Source organism: Eublepharis macularius, chromosome 1 (genome assembly GCF_028583425.1).
Source record: "Eublepharis macularius isolate TG4126 chromosome 1, MPM_Emac_v1.0, whole genome shotgun sequence".
NCBI lineage: Eukaryota > Metazoa > Chordata > Lepidosauria > Squamata > Eublepharidae > Eublepharis > Eublepharis macularius.
The window spans coordinates 79,578,283-79,598,519 of record NC_072790.1 but is presented as its reverse complement, the minus strand read 5'-3'; the positions used below and the strand labels follow the sequence as shown (position 1 = coordinate 79,598,519).

Genomic DNA, 20,237 nt, shown 5'->3' with positions numbered 1-20,237 from the left:
AGAAAATAAACTGCCTGGCATCTACATGCCAGCAATGAATGCATCAGGTGGACTTCTCTAAGCAGGGAATTGTTGCCTGATCTTTATAATTCAGCCTTTCTTCTAAATTACACTGCATACTTCCTTCAGAATTTCCAGTATGCCTCACTATCTCTAACAGTGGGCTATGATATAACCAGGGCTTTTTTTCTGGGAAAAGAGGTGATGGAACTCAGTGGTGGAACTCAGGACCGCACAATGATGTCACTTTGGGTCAGCTGGAACAAGGGAGGAGTTTTTTAAAGTTTAAATCGCCCTTGGTGAAAATGGTCACATAGCCGGTGGTCCCGCCCCTGATCTCCAGACAGAGGGGAGTTTAGATTGCCCTCTGCACTGCTGCGTGGAGGGCAATCTAAATTCCCCTCTGTCTGGAGATCAGGGGGCAGGGCCACTGGCCATGTGACCATTTTCAAGAGGTGCCAGAACTCCATTCCACCACGTTCCTGCTGAAAAAAAGCCCTGGATATAACTTACACAGACTATTCACAGTTCACGACTTTTCATAGTTCAAAGTTTGGTTAATATCTTGTCAGAATAAGAAGTGGGTGCTTTAACATCTATTATCTACAGAGCTTTCAGTATTGACTTTCCTTTTCCTTAGCTATTTATCCTTTTTCCTCCCAATGAACATGGCTCACTTCTTTCCTACTGTGCAGAAAATATGAGGCACTTGTGGCTGTGGAATATGTTCCACGAACTCCTACCTGGAAAAAATGAGGACCTGAAATGTTGCAAGCTGCTGTTCTTTGCTTCTTCAGAAGTTGATGGTTTCTTCCTTAGTGTAATAATAGACTTAAAATTACAGAAATCTAAAACCTAAAAATCTAGGATGTGTGATGTATACTACAGACTTGAATTATTTTCTGTTCTTCTGTCTGAGGAATTACTGTTCTGTGAAGAATTTCAGGGATTCTCAACAGAATTCTCAGCACTCTAGGTTGAGATACTAAGATAATTTCCTAAGAGGGTATGAGTGAGAGCAGAACCACAAGTGACAAAAGGCACAGATTGGACACTTGTCAGCTTTCCTCAAGTTTTGATGGGAAATGTAGGCATCCTGGTCTCGCAGCTTCGCTCTCTGACTGCTGTTCAATGGACTTTTCAACTGTCACTTGTCCAACATTCCGCCAAGCTGCCTACATTTTCCATCAAAACTTGAGGGAAGCTGACAAGTGTCCAATCTGTGCCTTTTGTCACTTGTGGTTCTGCTCTAAGTTAGGTTGAGAGAACAATGATGCTGTCAGAAAAGTATGATTGAATCAAGAAAGCAGGGATATAAAATTGTCTGCCCATGAGATAAGAAGTTCTAGAGCAACAGTGAATCACTGGAAAACATAAAGTAGGATTCCAGGAACAGCTTTGTAAATTGCTGCCCAGCCTGGAAACTATTGAATATCTCTTCAGCGTAGTGATGCTTGACATAGAGGACAGTCATTTATACCAATATTATCTATTGAGCACAAGTGAGACTACACATTCGTACCAGTAGCTGCCAGGAACATGCTATTCTGATGGGAACACTTCACATTATTGCATTCTCAGCTACCTTGACCCTAAACCCATGACCATGTGGTAAGAAACTTGTACATATTGCAAACTTTGAATAATAGTGTCTCAAAAGTAGTTTTTGGCAGCTTCCACATCTGGCCATTCTGTATGAAGTGGCCTTGTTGTCCAGGGAGAGAGGAATGTGCCTCATGGGAATACCTTGCTGAAACCCTAATTTAGAACTAGGTTGAGTATCTTGGTTACCTGCTGTGGTCCATTTGAGCCACGACAGTGGCACTAGCATTGGCACTTTAGTCCTTGTACTAAGGGAAAAGCTACAGCAATCATGGAGGAACACCTAGTCTCCACTACAGACCTGGCGCAGGCACAGCAGTAGCTGCCCCTAACAGCACTAATTATTACTTCTGGCACTTGCATGCAAGGCCTTCTTCATTCCTGGGAAATGTGTTTGTGCTGCATGGGGAAGTGAACTTAGCGATGGTTCTGCAGTGCAGCTTCCCATTCTCTTATCAAAATTGATTTCCACAATATCGTGTTTATAAAAGTAACTTTTTTGGGAGCAACGATTTCCCAAAATGTACACTACAAATGGAACATGTTACTGATTAAGAGATTGCTCAGGTAAGCAAAATGTGACCTTACACAACAGCTATGAGAAAAATCCATGTTCAGTGTCTTTTTAAATATTGCTTTAAAAAAAAAGAAACAGAAAACTGTTTCCTGAGCACTTTTGTAATTGAATGTTCTCAGATTGTTGGACAACTGCCATGCAGTTTGCCATGTGTCCTCACAAATGAAACCGCCTTTTAAAAAAAGAATGTGCCACTTCAGCACATTGAAACTTGGCAAGCTCCATTTCCTGTTGCTCTTTAGCTCTTCAATTCAGCTAAAAACAGCTTTAGCTTGTTTTGTTGCAGCTTCGATGCATGTCAACATGGGCTTTTTAGAATAGTTGGCATCAATATTTTTGTGTTTAAGATGGACATTTTCATGTTAAGAAATGTTACACACCTTGTATTAACAGCATGCAAAGCTTTTCTATGTTGAAGAAGTCACACCTGCAATATATTTTCTTCTTTTCAGAGGTATGTGACATCTGGAGCTACAGTTGTCAGGTTGCAACCTTAAAGAATATCTTGTATTTTACAGCCCCAAAGCTATGGTTACTTCTGCTGAATTTCTACTCTAATCTCCTTTCCCCTCAAATCTGCAGAAGTGATACAGTATGGTATATTGCCATATAATGGATGATAGGACGTTATACTATGCAAGGAGACAGAGAGGCAGGAAAAACTACAACTGTTTTTTCCTTCTCTGCTGATGGGCATTTAAAGAGACAGGAGGGTTCCACAGATTGCAAGCTGACAAGTCAATTTGGAATTAGTTTTCCTTTTGGCCTCTCCCTTTTCCTTTGACTGTCTCTTGGTGGCTCTAATGGCAAGGATTGACAATGGTATTCAAATACTTCTCAGTTCAGGTATGTTAGGGAGCTTCAGCTCACATGTTCTCCTTCCAATCAAGTAGAGTGTTGACTGACAGCATAAAATGGATGTGGCCCATTCTAGGCAGCATGGCTGGCTTCTTATAATGAACGCAATGTGACTGCACGTGAAAAAGACAGCTGCTTTCCTTTTACTTCTCTTGCTGGTATAGAAAGCTGTTATTTGAGCATGCTCTATCTTGATAGGTTTCATAGCTGGGATGGGAAGAATAATCGCACAAGGATGCAGTCATTTAAGGACTCCAAGGCTAAGAGCGTTGGCATTTGGCTCAATTTTAAAATGTTCCTTAAGAATGTATATGCTCAAAGATTACCCTTTCCCAACAGGCTCCCATTTGTTCCTTAATTTCGCTTACATCTATACACTCAAATATTACTAATCCTTCATTTAACAGCATTAATTTGATATTCTTTCATACATGTCCCAAGACTTGGCAGTATTTTAAAACATGAAATAAGGAGAACAGAGATAATTTCCGGGTCCAGTGGTAACAGTTTCTTGAATTATATATTCATACTTTCAAGGTTAATTTTATGGGAAATTGTGTTTAGTAAAAAGACAAGTATTTTCATTATTTCTTCAGCACACTAAAGGCATGTTATCTCCTGTTACCAAATTTTTGTTACTTATGAATTTCATCACCATTCATAGTTATCGAATGCTTCTAGAAGCCAATGATCTCTTCTATAAGACAGTGAGAAGTGAAACCTAAATCACTAGTGTACAGGGTTGCTAGTCCCCTGCTGGGGGTGGGGATCACCCTTCCCGCCCCCTGCCCCCACCTACCTGGCCAGCAGGGGGGGGAATGCATCTCCCAAGATGCACTCCTGGGCAGTGCAGCACACTCCTGTGCGCCACAGCAGCCCAATTTGGGCCAGATTCAGCCCAAATTGGGCCATTGTGGAATGCGGGAGCATTCCTGCGCTCCGCAGTGGCCCAATTTTGGCCTGATTCAGCCCCCTGCAGAGCGCGGGAGTGCTCTCAGGGTTGCATGTTACCTATGCGATGATGTAACTTCCCAAAAATGATGTCATTGTGTGGGCCAGGAGCATGTGTGCACTTTGAGCACACACAGAAAAGATGAAGGTAGGTGCCTAGCCTCCAACCTCCTGCTGGGGTGGCGGGTTGGGGGTACCTGGCAACCCCACTGGTAAAAATCAAAAGCAGCTCCAAACAGGCATGGATTTGTAAATATGGGTTGACTTCTGACCCGAACATTTTATGGCAAGCTCTACGGAAAGGTGATCAGCCATTGTAACTAATTAGATCTTGTGTCACATCTCAGTCTGGACCAGAACATTAAAGGGCTTCTATCCTATAATATATCCTTCATGCCAATGGTGATATAGCTTACTTACAAAATTCTCTGTAGGAAATATATCTTGCCTTTTTGATCTGCTCAAAGTAACCTACCTTTCTGTCTGTGCCACCTTAAAAATACATGGCCTACAGCAGCATTCATATTCATTTTTATTTCAAAAGATTTATCCTATCTCATTCTGGGAAGCTGCAGAAGTGGCAATGTTTCCTGTGCAGCTTATAACATATGATGGAGTTCTAGTTTTCATCGTGCTATTATAAGTCAGCCTTGCACTACTTATGGATGATGTTTAGGATCAAAGTGTTGGAAGTTTTCAGATAGTAATGTTTCTTATTTTGAACATGAGTTCATGTTTTGTTGTTGGTGTGATCAAGACCCTTTCTTGTCAGTCTTTGAGATGAGAACTTTAAAGGGAAAGAGGTTTAAGTGGTCTCAAATTTGGGTTACATAGCTCAAAAGAAAGAATTTGAAATGATGCTGGAATTTGTTGAATTAGTCCCTTTTTTATTGGTGTAATATTTCCCCAGCAAGTCATTAGGGAACACCCTGCTGACTGTCAGAGTATTACACAACTATTGGGGTATGCAAAAGATTTCTATTAAAAGTCTACATACGTTGCCATTTTCATATTTCAGTAAGTCAGGAAAAGTTGTTGAAGTCCATTACTATCATATAATTAAATTTTAGGAAATGCCCAAAGTCTAGAATTACTGATGAGGTGTGTATGAGACAAGCTCACTGAACAGGAAAATGTAATGCCCTGGTTTATTCTCCTTCTTTTAGAGAATCTTTAGTTTTTTCTTCATTTTTTGGATGTTACATAAGCATGCTGTCCAGAACCCTTATACAATGAACATCTTATCACTATATTCTGCTGCATATATATTCTTGCCTGTAACCTCAGGCTAAATGTGTATCTTACCTAGGATAGACAAATTGGATAAAGAAACTTTAGTTCCAAGTTTTAGTTTAAAATCTGTGGTGCCTGCAAAACAGACAAACCCAGAACCCTATCCTCCAATTTGTATAAGGGAATCTTGTATGCCATTTAACCTGGTTCTTTTACTATATTTTCTTCTTTTTCATTCTTCTTAATTTTCTGTTTCTAAAACTGCACTCAAGATGCTTTTGCAGCTTCTCCTGGTGAAGCCCCGGCAGCACCTGAAGGGGCAGCGGCACCAGCTACCCCAACCCCTGTAGCCGCAGCTCTTGATGCATGTTCAGGAAATGGTGGGTTCCATCTCATTAGCTAGTCTGTCATTGTTGTCTTGTCGTACTGTTAAAATTAAACTACATGGCAGTATGTTTGTCTCCTTATTAAAGTTTGCGTGACAATGCTACTTTGCCAAGCAAAATTCCCAAATCTTAAAAATCCATAGCAGTATGTTGTGTGACATCTTTGTTAGGCAGTATTTCCACTAATGTGGTTTTTGAATTTTGTTTGTTATTGCAAATTTCAAAACTGAATGTTGCACATTAATAGTTTGGTTTATACTGACAATTCTGTGATTGCTTTCCAGCCTATTATAATGGTGTTTCTAAAACTTCAGAAGTTGTCCTAATATGATAAAATAACCTTTTATTAGAAGAGTCAAAAGAGCTGGATTTACCCATTAGAAAAACTGATGGAATGAGAAGATCAAGAGTCCAGTAGCACCTATAAGACTAACACAATTTGTGGTAGGGTATGAGCTTTTGTAAGTCACAGATCTGAAGAAGTGAGCTAAGACTCAGGAAGTCTCATACCTACCACAAATTTTGTTATTCTTATAGGTGCTACTGGACTCTTGCTCTTTTCTACTGCTATAGACAGACTAACATGGCTACCTATCTTGATCTATCCTGATGGAATGAGAGGGTGTGTGTGTGGCACTGAACTTTATCAGGGTGTGTGTGGTTTTAATCCACAGTATGTGTGCTTTCTCCCAATTTCCTTCCCTACTGATCCTATGTATATATTCTGCCCTTTCCTTTTTACAAGACCCCTTTGCCCCATCTGAAGGCAGTGCAGAGGCTGCTCCTGAGCTGGACCTCTTTGCCATGAAGCCACCTGAGACCAGCGTTCCTGTAGTTACCCCTACAACTAGTGCAGCCACTCCAGTTCCCGCCACCACTCCTACTCCAGCTGCGGCCGCTGCTCCTGCAGCCCCTGCTACAACTGCTGCCACTACTACCATTACCACTACTGCTACCACGTCTGCTACTACCACTACCACCACCACCTCCGCTCCTCCTCCTGCTCTAGATATCTTTGGTGGTAATTGTTTTTAACTCTTTATTGTGTTCTTCAGTTAATTGATCTCAGATGTGCAGCATATGCAAATAATCCTTTTGCATGTATATGTATGTGACAGTTTTTCTCTGAGGGGAAAAAGAAACATTCTCCAGACTGGAGCTGCAAAAAAGTGTTGTTTTCCCAGAAATGTGTTAAAGACATACCTATGTGTGTGTCTATATCTATTCTTGATCTTAGATTTGTTTGAGTCTACACCTCCTGAAGCCCCTGCAGCTCCTAAACCAGATGCTACTCCTAGCATAGACCTGTTCAGTACAGGTAAAGAATATTACCATTTTTGCCTTTGTAATATCCCAGACTCCTTTCTCTTCTAATACTCCCCTCCAACATTTAGCAGGTTTTTGTGACATGTAAGTATACATTTTTCATTCTTAAAATTTTCACTTACTTTCTCCTGCTTTTTCTTCTGGAAGATGCTTTTTCCTCTCCACCACCTGGAGCTTCTCCTGTGCCTGAGAGTTCTCTTACTGGTGATCTCTTATCTGGTGAGTGCTTGCTTGTTTTGTAAACATAACTTTTCAGTGTTCATATCACAGCATAACTGAAATGTGCTTAAAAACTTAGTTAGAATTTGGTTCAAGGAAAGGCCAGAAACCAAAGATACAGTAACTGAAGCCGTGGGTCTGGGTCTGAACAGTACCTGGCTGTGAGACCTTCTAAGAATCTATTGTTTGCTTCCTTAAGTTCAATGAAAGAAAAGCAGGAGATACCAGTTTTATTTATTACATGTAAATTTTTAATAACTTGGTATTATCGTAAGTGTCTCACCATGGATAACTTTAGAGTTTAGGCCAAATAAGGCCTCCATTCCAGGAGATGATTTTAAGGAGATCCTTATGTCTGATCCCCTATCTCCAGACATGCATTCTTGTATTGCTTTAAGCTTGTTTTTATCCATCAGACAAAAGTGATCAGCCTTTCTGGAGCGCAAAGGTAACAGTGGCTGTGAAATAGTTTAGAAAACTAAACGCTGCCATAATAAGAACACTTACTAGAAAATAAGCCTATTGAACTCAGTGGGACTTGCTTCTAAGAAAACATGCTTAAGATCATGCTGCATGTATTACTGAAAAAATAAATACCAATAGTAGTATGATAGCAATCCTATTAGTCATGAAATGAGGAGTGGGATCAAGCCTACTAGTTCTCCCTTAACCAACATACTGAGCTTAACCCTATAGCCCAATATCTAACATTTTTACAGGATATATAAATGCACACACAGTTTGTATATAGATGGACTTTAGAGGCAGGGCCTTCAATACATAGTCTTCAGAGGCAGGACTAGTGACCACAATGAAGGGCTCTTCTCCTTACCGTAACTATTTTTATGCCCTGCCTTTCCAAGGTATCTTACAGCCAGTGAAATACTGAAATGACCTATACAGTATCAATACAATGCTTACATTGGTTAAAACAGTAGCAGCAAGAAGCAGAAAGACAGATTACTTATCATATGTGTGGGAGAATACTGCATTAAGTGGTGCCTGAAATGAATGTCTCTGTGGATGGCACTCCATAAATGGAGAGCCACTAAAGAAGAGGTCCTATTCCCAGTCACTCTGAAGGTAAGACATGTAGGGCATCGAAAGCAGACCTTACATCAAATGAACTGAGCTGATGTATTGTCGAAGGCTTTCACGGCCGGAGAACGATGGTTGTTGTGGGTTTTCCGGGCTGTATTGCCGTGGTCTTGGCATTGTAGTTCCTGACGTTTCACCAGCAGCTGTGGCTGGCATCTTCAGAGGTGTAGCACCAAAAGACAGAGATCTCTCAGTGTCACCAGTCTCAGTGACACTGAGAGATCTCTGTCTTTTGATGCTACACCTCTGAAGATGCCAGCCACAGCTGCTGGCGAAACGTCAGGAACTACAATGCCAAGACCACGGCAATACAGCCCGGAAAACCCACAACAACCAACTGAGCTGATGTCACTCTGGGCAAGATAACTGAAGATCTTGTATATGCAGATTTGTTCCTTCTGGGTCAGTGAGAAGTTAACATAGGTACGACATTAGCACATGAGGTTTCCTAGGCAGATTCACACAGTGTTTCTTCTTCTCCCCCTCTCACTTCCTCCATCAAAGAGCATGTAGACTTTTGTCCCAAATTTGAAAATCTTGTTTGAATTGATCTCAGGTTAATGTTAGAACTGTTGCTGACTTTGAAAATTCCACAGATGATTTCTTGGGGCAGAGGGTTGCTAGCACTAGAACAGGGGCAGGCAGTCCTTTTGGCCCAAGCCCTACCATCCACCATAATGTATGTGTGAAGAGGCTGATGTACCAGTAAACTAAAGGATTAAGAGTGACTGGGATTGCATTTCACCAGGCACGTGTGGCATATGAACTTAGCCCAGCAGTGTTGTCAACGCTTTAGGAGCTTTCCTCCAAACTATATATATCTATATAAGTCCAGGAGGTGGTGATAGGCATTAGTTGCATCTATCAATTCTCGACTGCTGCTGGCCCTGGAAACGCTACCAGCACCTCAGTGGCTCACCTTGAACGCTTGGGCAGAGAATGATCTGGCTGAACCTGGAATGTGAAAGGAATCAGTAATTTACATAGCATCAGTTTGATGATGGCCTTAAGCAGTGTTAACTAAAATCAATTTTTAAAAAGTCGTTCTGTCTGTGTTGTGTGCTTATCATGAGGATGGGCTTGTGTAGATTCCCCATTTCCATTTAGCCAGCTGTACAATGGCAATAGGCTTCCATGGAAGGTTCCTCTGCATTTTCCCTGTCTAGTTCCCAGTGGTAGCTACCCCACCCCAACGCACTTGGGGAGCTTTTGGGTTTTTTAAAATCTGTAACAGATTATCGTTACATAGATTTTTAAAAATATTATCTGAATTCCCAGTTCTTGCTTGTTAAAAAGAAAATCTCTAGAACTTTTTATTGCAGAAATATAAAGGGAAAGGCTTATCTCCACAATGAAAGGGGTCTAGAGGGTTTTTTTTTAAAAATAAAAGCTGGGAATTCAGAGAACCTGATTAATTTTTATAACACCGTAACTCTACAAGATATATTAATTGTTGGTTTGAAAATTCCTGGCAGTGGGATGTGGAATGGTGGGGAGGGGGGGAAATGGCACCATGTGGGTGAGCCCAGGAAAATCTAAACTCTCCTATCAACATGGATGCCATCCTTGCTTGGCTGCTGTGCTGTGCTGTGCTGTGCTGTGCTGTGCTGTGCTGTGCTGTGCTGTGCTGTGGGGGAACCCACTTCCTGATACCATCCAAGCTGGGATAAACAAACCATGTGTAAATCACCTTAAAGCTGCAGTCTATAACCAACAGTTAAACAAGAGTGCAAACTCCACCCCCCTGAGTTTTTGAATACTGTGATGAAAAAATGTAAAGGGAGCATGAATGTTTATATTCTGAAATGATATGGTCATTGTATTGTTGGATACCCGCTGTAGTCGTGTGAGTTTAAAATAGCTGGCTCTCATCATTCCTGATTTGCTGATACTAAATATTGTCATGCTTACTTCAGTGGATGCATTCGCAGCACCATCGCCCCTGCCCACTGCTTCCCCAGCTAAAGTGGATTCTTCAGGTGTGATTGACCTGTTTGGTGGTGGGTATTGCTACTTCTCACCATTAAAGAATTTCCCTTTTCATTTCAGTTCCATTTACTACTTTTTTCTTGCTAGGATTTTCTTTCTTTCATTCTCCCCCCACCCCAGTGCTGTTTATATTGCCTTTTAACTACTTCCATTAGAAAACTTTGGGGATTTGGGGGGATTTTTAAAAAAACTGTTTTCCTGTCATCATTATCTTTAGCACCACTCCATGCATGAAAATTGCTTTTTTGATCAACTAATGAAATTACTCTTATGCTGCAGTGTGTAATTAGAGTGTGTTGCAATGGTGCCTCTGAATGGCGTATTTGTTTCTCTTACCAGTTGCCTAACATCTCAAAGTAGTTGTAAGAAATGGGGGTTTGGAACTATTTTGAAACTGAAGAGGTTGAAGTCGATGCCACTTCCATGGAATCCAGGACAAAAGCATTAAATCTCTTAAGGACATTTTTCTGTTAACCTAAAAACTGCATTTATAATGATGATGATGATGATAACTGCTCTTATATATCACTCTTCTAGACAGATTAGTGCCTCATCCAGAGCAATGAACAAGTTAGTATTATCATTATTCCCGCAATACAGCTGGGGAGCTGGGGCTGAGAGGAGTTGCTTACCCAAGGCCACCTGCTGAGCTCATGGCAGTAGTGGGACTCAAACCAGAAGGCTGCTGATTTGCAGCTGAACCACTTAACTATGAAGTAATATCTAATGTTATTTAAATTATAATCTATGTAGATAGCTAAATGATGTTGTCAAGCATGAGTTACAAACAGTTTTATTGCTTTCTGTCTTAAACTGATATTCAAGCCAGGCTGCAATAATCAGTAGAAGTGATCTAAATACACACATAAGGCAAACTCAGATTAATACATTAGCAACAGTTAGGAAATGTTCTTATGTGTGAGATTTCTTTTTTCTTGTCTTTTCTTTTTTGAGGGGCGGGGGAGGGCTGCTTGCATGTCAGCTGGTTCCAGAATAAGAAAATGTTCTTTGGAGGTGGCAGAATTTCAGAATTAAGAAACCAGTATAGATTTTACACATTGTGTTTGGCAGTGCACTCATAATTCAGTAAACGTTTGTTAAAAATATAAAAGATAAAAATATTTTTGAATTTTTTCCTTTCCACAAATTCTTCAGTCTATATCAGTTGGGACAAGGGCTGGGTTCTGGGTAGACAGATAAGCCTCCATCAACAGGCTGTTAACACTGGAGAAGTTTTTCTTTGTGGGAATATAGTAGGAGCTTTCCAGTTGTTCGATATGCAATGATTTGCACTCATAGACTCTTGTTTTCCATAGCAGGCAAATGTAGTTTGCTGTGCAGCTTTTCTGGATTAAGCTCATACTTGCTTTGAATTGCAAAAAAGAATTCTGGATGACCATTTGCCAAATGGTAGTTTTTTACTGTAGGAATAAACTGACTTTTGAATTGCCTTGCCAAAGTGTTCAAAAGAGTCTTATTGCATCTCTGGATTTCTGATCAGGTGCAGAAATGTGGTGAGACTTTTTAATCATATGGCAGAACAAGGCAGGTAACTAACTTATCAAGCAGTTCCATGTTGTATTGCTTGCAAGGCAGATCATGGTAACTTCCACTTGGTAAAGGGTTGCCTATGGGGGCTCTTTCTTTGCTTTCTTATTTATTAAATGTATGTAGTTTAAGCCACCACTGAGCTTGAAGCTGCCCTTGTTATATTACTGATAGTCATTCATTCATCTGGTTATGCCCATGGTTGTGTTTTCTTCAAAGATTATGAATTAATATATTAACTGTTGAACCCTTTTGCCTTTACTGCTGCCTCATGGAAAATATGTAGATGCTTTTGGAAGTACTGCTCCTGAACCGCAGTCTGCATCCCAAGCAGTGTCTAGCTCCTCTGCTTCTGCTGACCTCTTGGCTGGTAATGAATAATTACATATAATTTTTAATAGTTTGGTGGTCTGAGTCTTGTTTTTCCCTTAAAGTAGTTTTCTGAAAGACACTGGAGGGTTGGATCCAAGGTTCTCTTCTACCAGTGGAATGGCACTCATATTGATGGAGAGAGGGTGATTTTTTTTTGGCTAACTTTCCCTCCTCCCAGTGCAGACCTTAACCTGGCTCCCCATGCTTTTCAAACAGGAAGAGGTGCTTCCCTCCCTCCCATACACTGTGGTCCAAAATAGCATCTGTGGAGGCAGGAACTGGCAACCTCAAATCACATACATGGAAATACCCTGGATCCCAGCCACTGTTTGCAAATTTATGATGGATTTGGCAGACTTCTTCAGTTCTGGTGTACTCCATGTAGGTGTGGGCAAGGAATTAATATTCACTACTAAGAAAAATTCAATAGTCTTTGCCATTCAGTCAGTAACTTGAGGTACAGCTTACAGGAAATAACTGGGCTAGAACTGAAGTAACCTGAGGAAATTTCCTGCACTGAAGCAGCATGCCTTGTATGCATAGAACAGGAACAAGCCAAAGGGCATTTCTTGAAGATACCTATGGGGTATATCTTATCAAGGCTTGCCCTTGCATATTTAATGCAATTACTGGGCTTCAACAACAACTATAAAGAGTCAAGGCTTTAAAATACAAATGGCTGGTTGCAAGTGTAGTGTTTGGCTTGTTGTGGTGGCAGAAGTGAAACTTAAAGCATAAACCAAAGCACATTGTTTTTTTAAAAAATGGGGGTTAGTTCTTGAGGGCATGTATGATGAACAGATACATGCTAATTAGTGTGTCTTATCAAATTTTTACACAGTGTAGGTGCATTAATTGGCTTTCTGTCTTATCCAAAAGGCATGGTGGTACATCAGTATTCACCAGGTTACCCAAAGCTGTAGGCTGCCTTTCTCAAATCCAAATGTAGTAATGTACCAGGTGAAACATGATGCTTGTAAAGAAAACAAATGTGTATTTGTTTTCATTTTTAAAACTGACTTCTGTCACCTCAGCTAGCACAGACCAAGCATTTTCAGTATGTACAAATTTTGACAATAGAATTACTACACCAACTATGTTGTATTCTTCAGAAGTTAGCCCACCGATTTTAACTGTATGTTGAACTTAATTGTACACTATAGATATAAACAGAATCACTGGGTCACTGACAGTGCAATCCTCAATGTTGTCGTTGTATGTATGCATGTATTTCTCCATATTATTTCTCACGGGGGCAAGTCGGCAAGTAGGTTTTCTACCTTACTGATTTATTTTCTACATTTTTATTCTGCCCTTCCTCCAAGAAGCTCAGGGGCATGGTTCTTTCCTCATCCAGTTTATCCTCTCAACAACCCTGTGAGGTAGGCTAAACTGATAGAGAATGACTGGCTTAAAATCACCCAGCAAGCTTCATAGCAAGAAGATATTTGAACTCAGGACTCTTTGGTCCTACTCCAGGATTCCCCAGTAACACTCACAGTCACCTCCCAGGAACCTACCATGTGCTTCAGGAAACTAGGTGGGGACATTGTGAGAGTAGAACCTGTGACTTGCTGCTTTCATACAGATATTTCAATCCTCCTCACCTCTCACTGGAAAGGAACATGGATCCTGAAACCAAGGCCTGCAGAACAGCTGTGATGCAGTGGGGGTTAGGAAGTAGTGAAACACTTCTTGGTCATCTTCTGTCTGTGTGTGGTTTATCCTCCCCTTTCTCCACTGGTCGTCATCTTCTGTGGGCCAGTCATCTCCTCTTGAGCATCTCTGTGTACGATTATATTCCCCATCCCTTTCCCCCTACTTGATTCTGCCTCCTCTGACAGAGAAGAACAATGGTGCAGTGGGAATGATGAGAATATCCTGAGAGAAGGTTGCTTTACAAATCCCTCCCAAAGTAAGATCCATATGCATTCAAAATGCGTATGGATCTTAATATGGAATATCATTTTTCCCCTTGCACCATCATTTGTCTTCTCTGCTTTTACTCTGTATTGGTGTGCCCCCCCCTTTTTTTTAATAAAGCTTGACCCCATCAAGAGGAAAGTTTTACTGGTAAGCGAAAGGTCTGGCCTAGGATTTAAGATCTCACCCATTCTGCATGGGAATGCACTCCCTTTGAAGGAACCGGCCCATAATCTGGATGTGCTCTTGGACCCAGGATTACTAATAGAATGCCCTTTGCCAGCTTCAGCCTTTCCTCGGCAGGAAAGATCTGGCCACTGTGTTATATGCCTTGGTTACATCTAGATTAGATTACTGCAATGCACTCTGCATGGTGTTGCCCTTGAAAAGTGTTTGGAAACTTCAGTTGGTGGGAAAATGCTGCAGCCAGGATCCTAACTGCAGTGGGTCATAGGAAACATACCACTCCAATCCTGGCTGATGTACACTGACTTCCAGTTTGTTTCTGGCAAATTCAAGGCACTGATATTTAAAGCCCTATACAGTTTTGAACCAACATACCTGTGAACTCCCTGATGAGCCTACCCCATTACTGCAGTCATTTTTGGAGGTCCTGCTTTGGTTACTTGCACTTTCTGAGATTAGGCAGGTGGGAACCATCTCAGATGTTGCACCAAAACTCTGAAATTCTCTTCCCAAGGAGTTTTGCCTGTCCTCTTCTGTTGCTGTCTTCTGCCAGGGGGGTCTTTTTTGTTTCACTTGGCATTTCCTCACTGGTCCCTCTTCCCTTCCCAGTGTTCTGTTTTTTTAATTGTTTGTATTTAATTTAAACTCTGGTTTTAAATTATTTTAATGATGTATTTGTGTGCTTGTTTCAGTGGTTTTTAGGATGAGAGATTTTTAATCTGTATGTTTTAATTTATTAGAAAGGCAGAGTAAAATTCTTGTTAATTAAAAAAAAAAGGTCCTGTGACAGCCATTTTGTTCTTGAATCTGACTCTTGCAATAGTGGTTACTGCCCTCGTGCCTCAAAATTCTAAAGGGGCTCATAGGTTCAAAAAACTGAGTACCAATGAAAATATGTCTCCGGAGGCTGCCGTTGTGAGTGGCGTGTAATCCATTTCCTCAGGGCTTCTTTTTCAAATCCAAATTGCTGCTTCTATCAACTTTCCCCTGCAAGATCTATTACTAATTTCACTCAGCCTCTCAAGTCTGCTTTTGATCTTCAAAAAAGTTGGACAAAAGTTGCACATCTCTATAAGGGATACTGCACATATCTATGTAAGATGTATTTTGTTTTTATTTATTTAACGTATATACCATCTCTCCACCATATTTAGTGCTCGATAAACATATAGAAACACTATTAAGATAATATAAATACAAACATTAAAATCGGTAATTGTCATATTCTCAGAAGCAAACAAGGTCTGGAGGCTGGCCAGCTGACTGGATGGGAGAATGTCCAGGAACTCTGGGAATATGCCTTGAGTGATGTAGACGAATGATAGGATATAAATACAGTGCAATACAATCTATATGTAATGTCTAGTTTAGCCCAGTTTCATATGGCAAAGACACTAATTTGTCCTTGAAGGGCTCACAACCTAAATTTCTAAACATGATTTTGTAACTTTAAGAAGAAGATACTCTTCTTTCTTACGGAAACTGAAGAACTTGAACAAGTGTGTGCATTCAGTTGCAGTCTTTGATTGCTCCCTTTGTTGAGCAAAACTGGCTATAAACCATCCTTCAGCATTTTGTATACATTGAGTGGTTATACAGTTGCTCCACGCTGTAGTGTGCAATGTTTGGAGTTCTTCAGGGCTGGAGTTTCCAGTTATCATCAGAGTAAGTACCCACTACTCAAGAATTGAAAGAATTTCTGGGATATCCTTGCACTTTGTCCTTCAAAAAGCCAGACTGGGAAAGCCAGTTTGGTGTAGTGGTTAAGAGTGCTGGGACTTTAATCTGGAGAACTGGGTTTGATTCCCCACTCCTCCACTTGAAGCCAGCGGGGTGACCTTGGGTCAGTCACAGCTTTTCCAGAGTTTTCTCAGCCCTGCCCACCTCACAGGGTGTTTGTTGTGGGGATAATAATAACATAATTTGTAAACCGCTCTGAGTGGGTGTTAAATTGCCCTGAAGGGCAGTATATAAATCAAATGTTGTTATTGTTGTTGAGTGCTGGTGAACCACAACTCATGATGTCTTTGGGGTTGGAATGGCTGGTGATTATCTATGAACCTATATTTGCTTAATTTGGGGGTAACAAAGAGGTAACTTTGGCCACTCAAGATGTAGAAGAGGTACAATGCAAGAAGTAAGCACACAATGAATCAAGGAAGCGCATGTGCTCTGCTTTAGGGGATTATGTATGTATTTTGGTATATTTCACTGTGTGCCTGTAGACTTAAAAGCATAATTCATTCCTGCCTCTTTTACCTGTTAAAGGTTTTGGAGGTTCTCTTATTGCTCCGTCTCCATCACCTTCCCCTGTTACGCCGGCTCAGGCTAATCTACTACAGCCCAATTTTGAAGCAGCTTTTGGAGCAAGTCCATCCCCTTCCCCTGCTGGCAGTTCCTTTGATCCCTCAGGTGAGTGAAAAGATTTCCAGACCCCCGTGCTTCTGTTTCTGTTACCAATTCTACTTGATACGCAAAAGGTATTCTAGCGTTCCTAGTATTTGTAAACATCCTTTCGCCTTGTGTTTCTTTGGAGTAAATACATTTCTAGCACATTATTCTAATGTAAAATTTGAAGGATACTTCCTTTGGTTGTCTTCTGGTAAAGTTTCATTACTGATGAAATATAAATGCACGTACCTTCTCTCTGCATGTGCTTTTTGCATGCTTGTTTAAAAGAAACTGCTAAATTTGCCAATGTCTATATTTGATATACGGATTTGTGGTCCTTGCTATTATTGCGAAGTCTTTCCTTAAGCATGCATGGCACCAACAGTTAAAAAAACTCAGAGTCCAGGGTTACTTTCCCCCTGCTGTTAAGCTTAATCTTTCATCACTGCTCTGTCATTTTGTTTGTATCTCTTTCATTCTATACTTCCATGCTGGGGCCTTGCTACAAATATGCAATTTGGGTGAGTTGTGCAACGGAATAAATCAAAACTAGATATTTAGTACTGCTTTGCTTTTATTTGATTGCTTGCCAGAGCATAGCACAGCTCTGCTTACTAACATTAGCATGCACATCTGATGTGTATTTGCCATGTAACATAGGTTTAATTTAGAAATTGCTGTTGGATTAATGATAGAAAAGCACAGTTGGATGGGGGTGGGGGAGCTCTGCTCTCTAAAGGTGTTGCCTGAGTTAGAAAAACAAAGCCATCCATATGAATATAGGGTTGGGGTTTTTTTCTGATAACTTTTAAAGCTATCCTCCTAAGCATATAATCTATTTTAGCTGTAAATATTAGAAACAGATACCTCTTAGCTTGGAAGACTCATCCTGAAGTTACTGTTCTGAATCTTATGTTCTTCCTTTGATTTTTTTTAGAACTATGCATTTTTTTTCCAAAGGTATCTTTAAAAATTGCAATATTAATGAATGTTTTGGTATTGTACACATCTATTCTGAGGAATTCTTACCACTTGGGATATTCTTTGGCTTTCTTAATCTTGATAATGCTAGGTTAATTTTCCAGAAAGAGGCAACCTTGCTTGAGTTCACAATCACCCATTCAGTCTGACAACACTAATGTAGCCTGTTACAGGAACAGTCTATAACATTTCCAAGAAGAATGGCCCAGCTTTGTGTTATGAAGTATGCTGTAACATGCTGTTGGGGGAAGTCTGCAAGGCAAAAGTACTTGGAATAAAGAAAACCAAGGGAGATGCTTTCCTCCAAGCCCCCAGGTGGAATTTTTGCCCTATGATCTCTTTCTTATGCCTCACAACACTCTATTGGCCCTATTCTGATATCGCCCCCACCCCCTGAATTGTCCCAAGAGATTGGAGATAAACCTTCAGTATTGAAATTGGCTGGTTTTTACTCTTCTCTCCCCTCTCCTCACCACAAGAAGAAGCGGGCAATCAAAGGCTCTGTTTTCCAAAAGAGGATACGCTCTATACATAGGAGTCACAAATACTCTTTTCAGATCTACAACTCACCAGTAATAGCAATGCATTTCAGTAATGATCTGGAGCCATTCTTTGTTTCCTCAGTCTTAAACGGATAATTGACTAATTCGTAGTATGAAATATCTGGATTGGTTGTTTCTTTCTGTCATTGTTTACACTCCTGATCTTTCCATGTGTCCAACAGGTCCTGTATTAGACACTTTACAGGATAATGGCAAGAAGCTATGAGAAAGTTCTTGTAGTATAGTAATATGTGGATTAGCCTGATCTTGTAAGCCCCCGGCCCCGCTCTTACCGGGGCTCGGTGTTTGCGGGGCTTGCAGGCAGGGGAAGACGAGCAGGAGCGGCTTCTTCCCTGGCCCCGGCTCTGCGATGCGCGGCTCTAATACGAGCCGCACGGAGGCTATTCCCAGCCAACCAATCAGTGGCTGGCTGAAAAAATTCAATTAGAGGGCTGTTGCTGGACCTGAGGGAAGAGGTTTTCCCTCAGGTCCTCCTAGAGCTCATTTAAGCCAGGGCCAGAACGCGTCCCATTCGGTCGGCTCCGGAACTGCGGGTCACCTGATGCTGGGATCCGTGCCCTACGCTGCCAATGCTCCTTTTCCTTTTCTGTAACCAATTAAAGTTGTGGCCTGTTTTTATCCAACAAAGCTGTTGCATAATTCTTTCCTGTGCTAGGACCCTGCCTTTGAGCTTGCCCCGCAAATAGATTCTTTTAAAATATCCACAGACATCCACTGGTTTTCTTGCTGCATTTCATAACAGTGGATTGAGGAATAAAATATTTCATTGTATATGCAGGGTATGCAATACTTTAAGATAGTATTCTAGGAAACATGCATTTGTGACTGTGTAGGCACATATTGTCTTGTTCAGTATTCATTAGAATAATTTTTCTGGCTTGTACATTTCAGTGTGCTAATGAAATAGCATGCCTGTCATCTTTTGATGTTGCTGTTGATGTCAGATCTATGTCATTAAGAAGATGTATTGACTGTATAACAAATCTCATGGTTTGACTCTTAGGTACGTGTTTCTTTAAGACTAATGCCCTAAACTACCAATATCATTTACGTTTTTCAGTGTTCGATGGCTTAGGAGACCTCCTTATGCCAACCATGATGCCATCTGGTCAGTCCCTACCTATTTCAGGCGCAGCCGGTGCTGCTGCTTCAGCTGCAACCAAAGGCCTTGGAAGTGATCTTGATTCCTCTCTTGCAAACTTAGTAGGAAGTAAGTTATCAAAACAGCTGGGTTTGAGAGTTGTGTGTGTGTGTGTGTGTGTGTGTGTTGATCCCATAACATATTTTGCTAGCTGTACTATAAGGGCTTTCCTCTGTATATGTCTCTTGAGAAATCTATTGTCTCTTTGGCAATTATTGCAGAGGGTTGCATTTCTTTCCCTATAGGAAGACAAAGTGATTAGATTTTCATTTATGCAGTCATAGGAAATTCCTGTTTTCATCCTGAACTTTGACATTGAGACTGAGCATTTTTTATATTGCTAAGTACAGCAAGCCAGTGTTTCCTTTAAAGAGAAATGTACCATTGATGATCTGTTGCAAGGAAACGGGGAAACTGTACTTGAAATAAAAAGGCCTAGTGCTTCTACGAGAGGTTCTTTAAAATGAAAAGAATCCGGTCCTGTAGAGGAGCCATAGACGCTTCCTTAAATAAAGTTAGCTGGCCTGCTTTGTCCTGTGACAGTCCAAAGTACTCCCAGTGACAGGCAACAAAGACTGTGAAAGAAGCAAATCTGTATTGCATTTTTGATTGTATAGTGGTGAGAACATTCCTGACATAATTGTGCATCATTTTTGTTTCATCTGTCAATAGCTGAAATAATGCTAAGATGCTTCTTAAGTCAGTCCCGCTGAGAGGGACTGACTCTCATTGAGCTCAAAAGTAGGCATATCATAGCAAAAATAATTAACCAGGGGGCTATATTGATAGGGAATGTTTGTATGCTAAAATAATGTATCTAGTTGTATTTTAATGCATTTTCAAATTCACTTGTGCAGATCTTGGAATTTCTGGTACTACATCAAAGAAGTAAG

At 40.7% G+C, this 20,237-nt stretch overlaps 1 protein-coding gene across 1 annotated transcript in view; it reads left to right on the top strand.

Annotated features, from left to right (window-relative positions):
- The window catches only part of SNAP91 (synaptosome associated protein 91), a 103,650-nt gene that overhangs the window by 70,815 nt on the left and 12,598 nt on the right, over positions 1-20,237 (top strand). Inside the window, exons 18-26 of the mRNA XM_054974450.1 lie at positions 5,494-5,601; positions 6,353-6,628; positions 6,845-6,925; positions 7,081-7,152; positions 10,167-10,250; positions 12,074-12,157; positions 16,537-16,680; positions 19,264-19,413; positions 20,202-20,232. Coding sequence (XP_054830425.1) covers positions 5,494-5,601; positions 6,353-6,628; positions 6,845-6,925; positions 7,081-7,152; positions 10,167-10,250; positions 12,074-12,157; positions 16,537-16,680; positions 19,264-19,413; positions 20,202-20,232 — 1,030 coding nt within the window. The remainder of the gene's footprint in view (positions 1-5,493; positions 5,602-6,352; positions 6,629-6,844; positions 6,926-7,080; positions 7,153-10,166; positions 10,251-12,073; positions 12,158-16,536; positions 16,681-19,263; positions 19,414-20,201; positions 20,233-20,237) is intronic.